Source organism: Siphateles boraxobius, unplaced genomic scaffold, assembly GCF_051911475.1.
Source record: "Siphateles boraxobius isolate OS27281-9 unplaced genomic scaffold, OSU_SipBor_1 29, whole genome shotgun sequence".
Lineage (NCBI taxonomy): Eukaryota > Metazoa > Chordata > Actinopteri > Cypriniformes > Leuciscidae > Siphateles > Siphateles boraxobius.
Window position 1 is genome coordinate 827488 of NW_027508908.1, and position 14505 is coordinate 841992.

General features: G+C 38.4%; 2 protein-coding genes across 2 annotated transcripts; one reads left to right on the forward strand and one right to left on the reverse strand.

The window, feature by feature from the left end:
* Positions 1-1099: 1099 nt before the first annotated feature.
* dcaf15 (DDB1 and CUL4 associated factor 15) lies at positions 1100-12842 on the reverse strand. The gene is made up of 13 exons (XM_077245784.1): positions 12712-12842; positions 12009-12106; positions 11799-11937; positions 11008-11114; positions 9703-9848; positions 8520-8678; positions 7044-7631; positions 5206-5297; positions 5001-5123; positions 3599-3681; positions 3133-3237; positions 2917-3032; positions 1100-1764 (listed from the first exon to the last, which is right to left on the reverse strand). The coding sequence occupies exons 1-13, from the start codon at positions 12838-12840 to the stop codon at positions 1709-1711; spliced, it is 1941 nt and encodes a 646-aa protein (XP_077101899.1). The 5' UTR covers positions 12841-12842; the 3' UTR covers positions 1100-1708.
* Positions 12843-13474: 632 nt separating this feature from the next.
* On the forward strand, positions 13475-14496 carry smdt1b (single-pass membrane protein with aspartate-rich tail 1b). Its single transcript, XM_077245792.1, has 3 exons — positions 13475-13678; positions 14039-14182; positions 14259-14496. The coding sequence occupies exons 1-2, from the start codon at positions 13517-13519 to the stop codon at positions 14174-14176; spliced, it is 300 nt and encodes a 99-aa protein (XP_077101907.1). The 5' UTR covers positions 13475-13516; the 3' UTR covers positions 14177-14182; positions 14259-14496.
* Positions 14497-14505: the final 9 nt, after the last annotated feature.

Genomic DNA, 14505 nt, shown 5'->3' on the forward strand with positions numbered 1-14505 from the left:
TCATTTCATCTGTCAGTGTTCTTCATGTCACACTAATCACTCATTCTACATTCACACAATTGTAGCGGAGTACAAATGATTCATTCACAAACACACTGGACACTTTGGTCACATGGTCATGCATATTGTGTATTTAAATAAGGCAAGTTCACACCTATAACGATAACTATAACGATATTACTAGCATCCACACCAACGGATGACATTGTTCTGTTTATTATAAGCGCGCGCTGCAGTTTTGTCGTCTGTCGCTTTATATGCTCGAGCTCTTTAAAGCAGGATGGATTCTGATTGGCTGTCAGTGTTTTTATCGTTCATCAGCTGAGAAAAAAATCGTTCTGAAAGTGATTTCAGCGATATCTTCATAGTTGCGGTGTGGACAATGTTTAGAGTCAAATTTAATGAGCGAAATGATTCTACAGCAGTTTTAATGCCACAGACATGATGGTTAAACGCTTAATGAATAAAATAATAGATATGCTTGATGATTATGAATGCACACGTAACAGAGTTTAGCACAGGTTTATATTGTTTTTGAATATATATTTACATATATATCTGTGTTTCTTTAATTGTACTATATGCAAATTGTATGGATTTAGTTGTATGAAATGATTCCAGTGTTTGATTATGCTAATGTATGATCTAGTTTTATTATCATGTACTGTTGAAACCATAATGGCCTTATTTGAAGTGTAACTGTAGCAGAAATTGATGTAAAAATCTGTATTATTGTGCCTCAAAGTTCAGTGTCCCTTTAAAGAAAAAAAAGCTTTTAAGAAACTTGCATTCAGATGTGCTGTATTTGTTACAAGTCAAATACTTAGTTACCTAAAAATATTGAAAAGAAACGTCATTATCAGTAATTAAAATAAAGCTGAAATAAAATGAAATATTAGATGAAAAACTAAAATATTAAATAGTACTAAAATATTAAAGAAACTAATATAAATAACAAAATCACTAAAATGAAAATTATAAAAAATAATCTTGAAAGCTGAAAAGCTAATTCAAAATATGCATAAATACTATAACCGTATATAAATAATATTTAATAGCACTGCTTACTTTGATGCAATGAAAGTCATAAAGCCCCATGAAGTATTCAAGGAATATTTAATTTTATCAAAAATAAAGTAAAACAGTGTTGCGTAAAAACAATATTCTCATCCAGTCCAGCTGTGAGGCCACGACCACTATTAAAAAAAGTGAATGAGTCGTCGACAGCTTCTGATTGGCTGATGACACGATGTCTAAACGATGTAAACAACTGCGTCCTGAAACAAACAAAACAAAAAAATAACAACAAAGCAGCTTCTCTTCTCCGCTGTTTCTTTCCGCCCACCAAAACGTCCTGTTGCACTTTCCGAACACAACATCAAAACAAGTGTGTGTGGGTAAAGTGAGCAGGTTTAACGTAGACCGGCTTCTTCAGTAGTGTTTAGCATCTGAATGGAGACTGATGGCGTGTTTCATAAAGTCAAAGGTCTGATGTGAAGATCCCAGAGTGTCGGGCAACACAGGTGGGATTAGTTTGGCCCGAACGAGTCTTTATCTGCGGGTCCCTGAATAATCCACTCCCACATGACGGAAACACTGAGAGCGAGTGCGTTTGGACAGTAGAGAGTCTATGGAGCAGCACTGAAGGAGCAGTGTGTGTGTGTGTGTGTGTGTGTGTGTGTGTGTGTGTGTGTGTGTGTCGTCTCTCTCACAGGACGATCCACGTGCTTCTGTCATTATCAGCCAACACCTGAAGAGAAGAACCTGCAATGACCAGAAAAAACAACATCAACTCACACAGCAGTCGCGGGTTTCGAAAAACACAAAGGATTGTGGGTAACATGTTACAAGTAACACGTGTATTATTTATGGAAGCTGGTTTCCGCCACAGAATAAAACAATTTATATCTCATAATTCTGATTTTATAACTCGCAATTGCGCGTTTATATCATGCAAAGTCAGAATTGCGAGATCAAAAGTCGCAATTCGCTTTTTTATTCTGTGGCGGAAACGGGCTTTCATAATTATTTAATCCGATTACTTTTTAAAAGTAACAAATAAAGTGCTATTATTTCATTAAAGTCAAGTAAATTAGTTAATTTATTCGTTTTTAAATAAAGTTTTAATGACAAATATCCGCAATAAAAAATGGCAAAATTTTTATTGAAAAGTAAATAAATTATTTTAAATAATCAAATGCATTTTAAATATGGAGTCCTGTTCTTTCCTCAACGTAACTTATCTCCCTATACTATATCTCACACTGTGACAATTTCTTAATCTCAAAATTACCTTTTTATTATTTTTACTTAAAGGAAAAAACACAACACCATAAAAAAAATACCATAAAATGTCTTAAATCTGACCAGAATATATAAATCTGTTCATCTTGTGAGGCTTAGAGGATGCCTGCCAATCATGGAAAAAATATATAGTACACTACTGTTCAAAAGTTTGGGGTCATAAGTTTGTTTGTTTTTTTAAAAAGAAAGAAAAATAACTTAATACTACTTCAGCAAGGGTGCATTAAATTAATCAAAAGTGTCAGTAAAGACATTTAGAATGTTACAAATAATTTCTATTTCGAATAAATGCTGTTCTTTTGAAGTTTCTATTCATAAAAGAATCCTGAAAAATATGTTTCAATGCATATAAAATATAAGGTATAAACCAAAATATGAATTTTTTTCATATTTTCACATGATTTCTGAAGGATCATGTGACACTGAAGACTGGAGTAATGATGCTGAAAATTCAGCTTTGATCACAGGAATAAACTACATTTTAACACATACTCGCATAGAAAACAGCTATTTCAAATGGTAGTAATATTTCACAATATTACAGTTTTAAACTTTTTTTGTCCAAACTTTGGTGTATTGATGTAAGCGTGTGTGTGTGGGTGTAAAGCACACCTTTATGCATGGCCTCGTTGGTCATGCGGTTGATGTAGCGCGAGCTGCTCTCGGGGACGAGCCACCGCATCACGGTGTTCACACACGACTTCCTGTAGGAGCTCCACACACTCCCACTGAGACACAAGCACATGAGCACATCTGAGTGAAGGGACCGACACACACACACACACACATACATCTGTCTATTCAGGGAGAACATCTGAAGGGCGTTACCTGGTCTGACCTTTGACCTCAGTGAGGTCGCCCACACCTACTGTGCGACAAGCTCCCGTGTTTAAGTCCCAACTGACCTGCAGACTGGAGTGATAAGACTTCGGTCTACGGACAAAGACAGAAAGTGTTAATGAGCATTTCATTTGTCGCGTGTGTGTGAGTAGACAGAGTGTTTGTGTTTACTGGTTTGGCCTACATTATGAGGAGAGATTGTAGTGTGTGTTCAGGTTTCAGCCCGAATGCAGACGGTTTTCTGAGGGTTATTTTTAGGGGCGGGGCCAAGAAAATATCATTAGCTCAGTATTAAAACCATTACGCCTATGGAATTTCCTCAATGTCGAAAGATGTATCAGTGTGTGTGAGAGAGACAGTGTGTGTGTTTGTGAGAGAGAAAGTTTGTGAGTGAGTGAGTGAGTGAGTGTGTGTGTGTGTGTCTGTGTGTGTCTGTGTGTGTGTGTGTGTGTACCTGCAGTGCTCATCCTCACAGTTAGAGAAGGCCAGTAGCAGCAGCCCGATGTTGATCACCACTTTGTTGGTCTCCGGGCAAACCTGTCACCATAGCAACAACAGAACACATGCTAATTAGAACAATGCAACAATAGAGTGTAACAGCTGGGTTCCACAAGTAAAAACTCCTAATTTTTATCCATAGGAAAATTGAGATGTGAGCTTTCTTAACCATATGAGCTACCAGTGTTAATTATAATTATATATATTTTATTATACAACAGTCTAGGAATATGTCCAAGTGGATTTTTTGCTTTAATTAAAAAAAGAAAAGAATTTTGCATTAAATTTTTTTATTTTGTTCTCCTTAACCTCTTATGCCTGGTTCAGATTACACGATTTTTTTTGTCTTTTACGATAGTCACTGTGTCAGATTACGCGATTTTGACTCCTAAAATCTTGTCGTGTCGTGGACAAGAAACATGTCAGACTACACGTTGCTTCCTGACCAGTCATCGCGTGCCGTCTTTAACGATGCGCGTGATGTCATTGAGAAGGCGAAACTATAGCGAGTGACTTCCGGAAACGAACGTAAACCAACAATGGATTTGGCGGTGAGTGTTGTATTGGCTGTCCTGTGTTCAGAAAACTTTAAAAAAGAAAGAAAACCCGACAATGGACACGTTCCTGGATTGCTCGAAGAGGACAGTATTGGCTGTCAATCCTCCAAAGAGAACTTGAGGTAAAATATTGTTTTCTTACGAACCTTTCCTCCATGTCATAACTCCACCTAGTAGCACCATCGTCTCTCTTTCGTTTTGCCATTTTTGAAAGTTGTGTACGGAAAAGCTTCTGTGCTCTTATTGGTCAACCCCATACATGTGACGGAACCCGTCGTGGACGACCGTTAAAAAAATTAAACATGCTAGTCTTTTTGTCGTGATGTCGTGAAGCAATGCAGACACGACGTAGCTTGTCGCCCACTATGACACACTATACGAGATGATACGATCGAATCTTGCGTCCCGACGCCCGTTGTCGTTTACGAATCCCCACGAGACCCTACGTCAAACGGATCGTGCCAAAATCGGCCTAAAATCGTGTAATCTGAACCAGGCATTACAGTTCCTGTCACCTGAGCATAGAGTAACAAAAAACACTCTGATGTGCCAAGCCATCAGAACCGAACCAAAAAATGTTCAATTCAAGCTTGAAAGTATATGTGTTGATCTTTAAAATATTTGTTAGCTTAAATGTGTGATATGAATAAATCGCGCTCATAAACTGTTGAGATTAGTCTTCTCAAGTGAAGCCAATAGAGGAAACAGAATTCCTTACGTCACACTTAACAAGCGGATAAATGAATCATACTACCAAAATAAAACACAAAACAACAGTTCCTCCTAAACAAATAACGTCACCTCGAGGATGACGACGTCATAGTCGCTGAAGGAACAGAACTGTGAACCCCAAACAGCATCATTCCTGATGACCTCGTTGATGAGATACTCGAAATCCAGCGTCAGCTGCTCGATACACACACACTGAGAGACACACGAGAGTTCACACACAACATCCTGCAGAGTTTGGCATGTGCAGTCTCATGGTAACGTCTCAGACACGCACCTGACCGCTGTAGTGTCCCGTCACCAGCTGTAAGTTTCGCCCCTTCAGATCCGTCACAGTGAACGGAAGCTGCACTTTATCATCCTCCTCTCCTGAAGACAACAGACACACAGACAACAGATTATATACGGGTTCAGGTGAGCTGTCTGGTGTGTACACTAAAAGAAATGAGAAACTTCTACACACTTATAGACATATGTTATGTAATCAGACGCATTGTCAAATAATCACATCTCTTATGAACCTTAATTATATTAAGTGAATCAAAAACATACAGCACTGGCAGAGTAGACTGAATCACGAACAAATGACTCTTGTGACTCGGTTGTCCATTAAGTGAACCATAGGCATACAGTGCAACCGGTATAGTTTGATTCACAAATAAATGACTCTTCGAGTCCTTTCTTTTTTTAGTAAATCCAAAATAAAGGAAAAGAAAGTGTGACCAGTTTAGTCCGATTCACACACAAATGACTCTTATAATATGGTTCTTTTTAGTAAATTAAAAACATCCAATGCAACCAGTGTAGTATGATTTATAAACAAATGTCTCAGAGTGGCCGGTGCAGTCTGATTCAGAAATTACTTCTTTAATGAATCAGTTCTTTTATTGAATCAAAAACATAAGGCACAACTGGTGTAGCCTGGTTTATGAATAAATTACTTCAAGTGAATCAAAATTAAATACAGTACAACCACTGTAAGTCTAATTCACAAGCAAATGATTCGAACTGGTTCGTTTTAGAGAGTCAAAAACATAAAGCTCAAGCAGAGTAGACTGATTCACACACAAATAACTCTTCGAAGGCAGTATTTGTTATAGACCGTTTAAAAAGACAAGTTACAGATTTGAACCAGTCTGATGAATCCTACTCTGAACTGAACAGATCACAGTGGTGTCCGAATCAACATCTGACTCACTAAACTGCAAGTTATGTTTTTACTTTTAGTGATGTTTGCATATCATTACTGACAGATTGTCCTTATGACAAGGTATCATTCAAGATACACATTTTATAAGTAAATGTAGTACCACTAGAAAAAGTTTGTCGAGACAAACTTAAAGTTGGCTTCCATTTTTAAAGAAAGTTTGAAGTAGACTTAATAGCTTTAGTAGTTTTAAGTAGTTTTATAATTGAAGTTTGAAGGATTTAAGTTTGAAAAGGTTTAAGTAGAAGTTTTAAAAGGCAGAATTTTGAATAGATAGATAGAAAGAAGAATAGATGAAAGAATGATTGATTAGTTCGAAAGAATGCATAGAAATAAATAAAACGAAAGATCAGTTAGAAAGAAAGAAAGATTAGTTTGAAAGAAAGATTAGTTAGAAAAAAATAAATATTAGTTGGAAAGAAAGATTAAAAGAAAGAAAGATTAGCTAGAAAGAAAGAAAAAGAAAATTAGTTAGAAAGAAAGTAAGATTAGTTATAAAGATTTGTTACAAAGAAAGAACGAAGGATTAGTTAGAAAGAAAGATTAGTTAGAAAGATAGAACGATTAGTTAGAAAGAAATATACGATAGAACGATAGATAGAACGATAGAAAGATAGAGACAGACAGAAATATAGATAGACAGACAGACAGACAGACAGACAGACAGACAGACAGACAGAGATAGATAGATAGATAGATAGATAGATAGATAGATAGATAGATAGATAGATAGATAGATAGATAGATAGATAGATAGATAGATAGATAGATAGATAGATAGATAGATAGATAGATAGATAGACAGACAGACAGACAGACAGACAGACAGACAGACAGACAGACAGACAGACAGACATAGATAGATAGATAGATAGATAGATAGATAGATAGATAGATAGATGTAGTACCACTGGGCTGCTCCGCCGCTCTGGCCTGTGGGGGTCTGTATCTGAGAGTGGTGTAGTTGACGTAAGCCGGTTCTGAGGAGGAAGAGGAGGATGAAGGTTCATGAGCGTGTGGAGACAGAGAGGAGACGGAGGAGAGGGATCCCGGAGACATGACTGTGTTACACACAACGCTTTCCTCTGCGGGCGGCACTGAACTTTGGTTCCCTGCAGTGGAGGAAGACGAGGGTCCCGGGACCTCAGCGTCTCGTTCACGTTTCTCTCTCGTTCGGTCTTCCACGCTGTGGGATCGCTGGGGGTCTCTCTCTTCTTTCTCTTTGGCTTTGCACCTGTCGTGTTCCCTCGTTCCGGCCTGAGCTCGGCGGAAAATGTCAGCGGCGAACTCTCTGGCCCGCACAGCAGCCTGTGATTGGCTGGGGGAGAGCGGGGTGAAATGGGGCTTTAACTGGCTGAGGTCAGCTGACCCCTCAGATGAGGTTGATGAGGATGAGGATGGTGATGAAGGTCCCGCAGGAGGAGGAGGAGAGGAGGAGGACGTTTCTCTCTTTCGGTACAGAATCTGATTGTTTTGACAATCCTGCTGCCCGTCTCCTACAGAGACACAGAGACATTAATGCATCTAAATGAAATGGAAAATACATAAAACAGTAATATTGTGAAATATTATTACAATTTAAAATAGCTATTTTCTATGCGTTTATATTGTAAAATGTAATGTATTCCTGTGATCAAAGCTGAATTTTCAGCATCATTACTCCAGTCTTTAGTGTCACATGATCCTTCAGAAATCACTCTAATATGATGATTTGATGCTCAAGAAACATTTCTGATTATTATCAATGTTGAAAACAGTTGATGATATGAGGAAACCATTATGAAAAAAATTCAGGATTCTTTGATGAATAGAAAGTTCAAAAGAACAGCATTTATTTGAAATAGGAATCTTTTGTGACATTATAAATGTCTTTATTGCTTCTTATGATTAATTGAATGCAATCTTCCTGAATAAAAGTATTGATTCCTTTAAATAAAAGACCCCAAAGGTCTGAACTGCAGAGTACACTAATTAATTGAAAATAGTGTTAAATAGCATAATTTACATTTGAAATAATTTATTAAAATAAATGAATGAATAAAATGAATTTTATTCATTCATAATGAATAAATGAGCTATATAAAAACATTAAATATAAATACGCAATAAAATAATATTTTAGTTTTATTTATTCTTACAAATTACACTTTGTGAGTCAGTTGTTTAAATGAAAAAGTCAATTCATGAGTTATTATCAGTTTGAAGTAAACTACTATCAGAGAATCATTCCTTTATCCATTTAATTGAGACGAACAGTCCAAACAAAAACAATTTCCTAAACGAATCATACTTCCTACTGACACCTGACAGAGCACACAAACGCACACACTCACGTGGACATAAAGGAAACACACTCTTGAGGTGCACAAGCGATGTGTGTGTACCTGGGCAGAGGGAGATGGCGCAGGCCACCAGAGAGTAGCTGGTGTTTAGCAGGATCACCTGGTCCTTCTTCAGCTGCAGCGCCGGCTGGAAGGTCGGGAACGGATAAACCACTTGATAGCGAGCGTTCAGAACGTAACCGTGCTGCAGACACTCGCCACCTGAGCCGGAGACCGGAGAGAGGGGTTTAATCGCTCCGTTTCAATACCTGGTGAGTGGGCAGTAATACTGTGTGTGTGTGTGTGTGTGTGTGTGTGTGTGTGTGTGTGTGTGTGTGTGTACCTGTGCATATGGTGGATACGGTGGACAGCACTGTTTGCAGCTGTCAGTTATACGGTGTGTGTGTGTGTGTGTGTGCGTATGGTGGATACGGTGGACAGCACGGTTTGCAGCTGTCAGTTATACGGTGTGTGTGTGTGTGTGTGTGTACCTGTGCGTATGGTGGATGCGGTGGACGTGGGACAGCACTGTTTGCAGCGGTCAGTTATACGGTGTGTGTGTGTCAAGTCAAGTCAAGTCAAGTCACCTTTATTTATATAGCGCTTTTTACAATACAGATTGTATCAAAGCAGCTTCACAGTGATAACATGAAAATAATATAACAGAGTTTGTTTCTAAAAGAAAATTGAGTCAACGTCCACCTTAAGCAAGGCAGATCAATAATATTATTGAATATTAAATGTCCCCAACTAAGCAAGCCAAAAGCCAAGGCAACAGTGGCAAGGAACCAAAACTCCATCAGGTGACAGAATGGAGAAAAAAACCTTGGGAGAAACCAGACTCAGTCGGAGGGCCAGTTCTTCTCTGGCCAACGAAGGAACAGTGCATGATTTATGTGTGTGTGTGTGTGTGTGTACCTGTGCGCATGGTGGATCCGGTGGACGTGGGACAGCACTGTTTGCAGCGGTCAGTTATACGGTGTGTGTGTGTGTTTGTACCGATGCGTATGGTGGATGTGGTGGACGTGGGACAGCACTGTTTGCAGCGGTCAGTAATACGGTGTGTGTGTGTGTGTGTGTACCTGTGCGTATGGTGGATGCGGTGGACGTGGGACAGCACTGTTTGCAGCAGTCAGTAATACGGTGTGTGTGTGTGTGTGTGTACCTGTGCGTATGGTGGATGCGGTGGACGTGGGACAGCACTGTTTGCAGCAGTCAGTAATACGGTGTGTGTGTGTGTGTGTACCTGTGCGTATGGTGGATGCGGTGGACGTGGGACAGCACTGTTTGCACGGCTGTGCAGGAGGCATTGAGGTGATGGTGATGTAGATGTCTCTGTTGTTCTCATCACTCATCATCATGTTCATCAGGGCTGAACTGGAGCTCCGTGTGCTGACAGATCACAGAGAGAACATATTTACATTAAACACTGACTACATTTCATTTGAATTTTAGTTCAAGTGCCCATATTATGCTATTTTATGTTACCTAATTTTGTTTTGAAATCTCCTACAACAGGTTTACATGCACCCAAGCTAAAAAAAAACAAACAAATGGCCCAGTCTGTTGTGATTGGTCTACTCTGCTCTGATTGGTCAGATGAACCAGTCTGTTGTGATTGGTCGACCGTTTACAGAGTTTGTCGTTAATGAAACAATCGTTACCATATATGAATTTCAGCTCCAGATCTTCCTTAGCCCTTTATAAACAGTGATAAAAACGGTAACAATGGTGTCGGTTTTATTGTATCAATTTGAACCCGAGTCCTCATCCTTAGTTTGGAAGAGCATGAAAAGTGGATTCGCAGAACTGAAAACAGCGTCTCTCGACATGTTGACAACACGAACCGAACTCTTCCAAGCCTCAGCTACTTCTACAGTGTTTAAGGGTCAAAGTAGGCATTGTTTAAGGGCAGCCGATGAAGACAATAGGCTGGCATTAAGGAAATGCGTTACATTGTTACGTAGGTTCCAGCGGGAAGTGAGTTTGGCATTGCTGATGACTCGTTTTAGCAGTTAAAAATTGTCATATTTTAGTTTGATTTAGGAGACAATAACTTTATTTGTCGTGCACTTTGATCTTTAAATCTTTGCAAACCTTTTACTTTCACAAACAGCTATATTTCACACTGCATGAAAGGAAATATTCTAAAAAGCATAACAGGGCACTTTAAATTTCGTTGCATATTTTTATTCCTTTTTGAGTTATTTGCAGATTGATCTTCTTCCCCTGATCTCAGTAACATACGGAAAAAAAGAGAGCATAACATGTACGTAGAAAGAAAGAAAGAACAAAGACTGTTTTTTAAATGTCTATATAGGTTTTATGAATTTTTATTTCAGTTTTAGTTATTTAAGTACATCAAGTTAAACTAAATGAGAAACTAGGCCTAACTGAAATAAAATACATTTTTTTATATTTTATTTCAGTTAATGATTGTTTTATTTCAAGTAACAATTTTTTTTTTATGGCTTTAGTTTTAGTTCAACTAAATTCTTACTAAAACAACCCTGCCACTGACCCAGCACAGAGGAGGAAGACAGACTCTTACTTGAAGCCGAAGACGACCAGCTTGGAATGATCATTGTGCCACTCGCAGACGGTCAGATAGAGATCAGTGTAGATGTCCTCACCCGCAAACAAACGCACATGATGCACCTGCAGAGAGAAAGAAAACGATTTGTCACGTCGCTCTAGATGTGAAGAAGACACAACTACAGACTGTTCAAATAGTTAAACCCTCACTTCGACGTCGCACTTGTGATCCTCTGCAGTCAAAACAGACAAAAAAAATTAACAAAACGAATGTACTGTATTAAGTAAAATGTTTTTGTGGGGATTCCAGCCTTACATATATACACACATATATATGTAAATATATATATATATATATATATATATACATACACATTAGGTCTACGATTTTTTTGTGTTCATATAGCAAATGCCACACAAGTCACAAAGTTTGTATAAATGTAAAATTTTTCTCTCTAAAATGACCAAAGATCACAAGTGACTAAAAGTCGGCATAAAACAGAAGTTGCGATCGTCTTTTCTTCACTATTGTGAAGGATATTTTTTGTTTCGCAGTTTCTGGAACAAGAACAAATTTAGGGTGGGACCTGATTTTATCGATAGGGAATGAATTGGATGGTTGTGGTTTGCTATTGGGGATTTCATTTGAGTAAACACGTCAAGTACGTTATTTTGATTGAAGATTGCGACGGAAATGATAAATAATTTATAATGAACACTATGATATTCCATTAAAATATAATATAATCATGGTGACTTTAAATCAGTGTCCAAAACTCTGACAGACTCAGCGAACGGTTGTTTTACCTGTTTGAGGCGGCTGTGCAGGTTAAACTCCCACCAGTACAGGTGATACGTGTAGAATGAGAAGTCATCGTCCTCTCCACAGTCACTGGTGTAGGACAGCACGTACCGCCCGCATTTGGTGAAGCCCAGGAAGATGTGCCTGTGATAGCAGAGAGACGAATCAGACACAGCACTCACATCGCTCCGACACAGATGGCATGTTCTCCTCACCCTGCTCTGAGGAACTCCTCACTGACGATGGTCTTCAGCGGGACACAGACACGAGGAGGGAGTTTTCGGAAGAGCCGCTGAGACAGCTGCCCATTCAGCTAAAAGACAGACAGACAGAGAATTTAATTCAGTTACACAGACACATGAGCCTTAACTACAGTTAAATGAGCTTTTAGAATGACGAAGCTACTTAATCAAGGGTGTTATTGCTAAATATCAAGACCATGATAGTTATGATAACCTATTAAAATCATCTTTGCACTGAACTCAACCTGGCTGAGGCATTTCTACCATTCATTTATGTTCAAAAATGACATTTTTCATTAAATGAGATAGGGTTGAGGACAGAGACTGTTATTTCAATGTTGATGATAGATGTCAGTGCAAAACAATAAATAGTAAGTTACTTATGTTATGATAATTGATGGACATCTCAATAATGACAGATTCATATAAACATGACCATTGTTTGTTGTTACTCCCCCAAAGAACCATGTACTGCTGCAAAGGAATATTTTTTTGTAGATGTGCCCATTAATAGCTCCGCATACACAAGTATTAAACTCTGATAGACACATAAAGACGTTTAATGAGGCTACAGCTAAACATGCTAATCACATTCACATTGTTATCTACGTTATGGTGTTGAAACATTTCACGCAACAAATGCGACATTTGGACCAACTTTACTCTTTCTACCTACCCGCCCTCGGGTGAGGAGTTTGATGATGTGCTCTTTGTGTTTTCTCTGGTGTTTTTGTTTGTTGTCATCTTTCTCAGATTTCGAGCTGGGCGCCATTTTTGATTTTTGCGAGTTCTTTGGATTTGCCATCAGTCCAACCCGAGCAGCTCGCCGATTGGCTCTGCCTTCTCCAATGAGAGCTTTGATTGGTCACAAAAGCCGTCAATCAAATAAATGAGGGCGGGTTATTTGCTAGTTCTGGCTCTGAACATTTTTCAACCAATCAACCACTGTCATTTTTGTTTACGTATTCAGTGTGGAAAAATAATTGTTTTTAAATGAGGTTACATTTTATGTAGTTTCTAATTAGTCAACTAATCACAATATTATAGTGTCAAAGTCGTCCCAATCGATTCATACTGCAGTTAATTAAAATGTTCATATTCTATTTTTATTTTACATTATCACTTTCAAGTACACTTTGATAATTACCATGTATTATATAAATAACTGTCATATTATCATGCTTTATCATGTCGAGCTGTATCATACACCAAGGAGGACCTTGACCCTGCGGTGTCTCTCTAGTGAAAAAAATGATACGTGAATGGGTGTATCACCCTCCATCCCATTTAGTCATTGAAATGAATAGAGTCGTTGTCATTTAAGCTTTACTAATATTATTGACATCAATACTTTTTTTTTTTTTTTTTTTTTTTTGCTGAGTTCAGTAAACACGGGAGTGCATATTTACTCCTCCCCCTAATTATAAATCCAAAGGAGGCGGGCCCACTGGGTGTGTCTCTGAAGCGCACAAACAGGAAACATGGCGTCGTTGGTGGCTCGTCTCCCTCGAGCATTTGTCTTTAGAAATACAGCAACACTGAGCCGCAACACTGGTCCAAAATCGGTGAATGCGACAGGACTGACTCTCAGCCGAACCGCCGTGTCAACCACAACAGGGAGAGTTCTTCCTAAACCAGATAAGGTGAGTTTATGCATGTCTAAGCATTACAGTCGGAGGCTCCCAATGATACGTAGGAACCAGGGTAGGGCCTCTTGCTAGCCAATGAAAAATAAGAATGGCTCGACTGACGGCCAATCATATTGCTGGAGCGGCACATATTTTATCAAATGAGGAAGTGTACATCGTGTACGGCTGTTTCTAAAAATCAATTATTTATATGCCAGTTTATCGACGGTGTTTACCGTATATAAAGTGTTTTTTTTAATTAATGTTTTAAAGGCCAAATGATTGATTGTGAAGGTTTCAATATGCACATATATTATTATTATTATTATTATTAATTTAGGTATAATTTGATATACTTCTGTAATATTTCTCCAGGTCCCGTTCGGTCTGACCCGCATGTTTATAGTGGTGATTCCGTTCCTCTATGTTGGTAATCTGATCAGTAAAAATTTCGCTGCTCTTCTGGAGGAACATGAGATCTTCGTCCCAGATGATGATGATGACGATGATTGATTGAAGGTATATCTTTATATTGTGTTATGTATTACTATAATATTGTGTGTATGTGGTTGCAGATGTTTATGTTCTTGTGCAGGTTTCACTCCTGTGTGCTGCAGATCTTCTGAGAGGTGCCTGATGCAGATGAACAGGATATATATTTATGCAATAATAAAGATTGTCAACACACTCTAGTGTTCAAATTCCCACCTTACACTAAACATGTCCAGAAGCCAACGTTTAGAGCTATTTTTAGCTTTCAAAACTTTGTCTATGACAATATGATTTGAGGCTGCCCTCGCCTCTCTTCTATTTAATAAATTGATTGAATGTTAGTTGCTGGT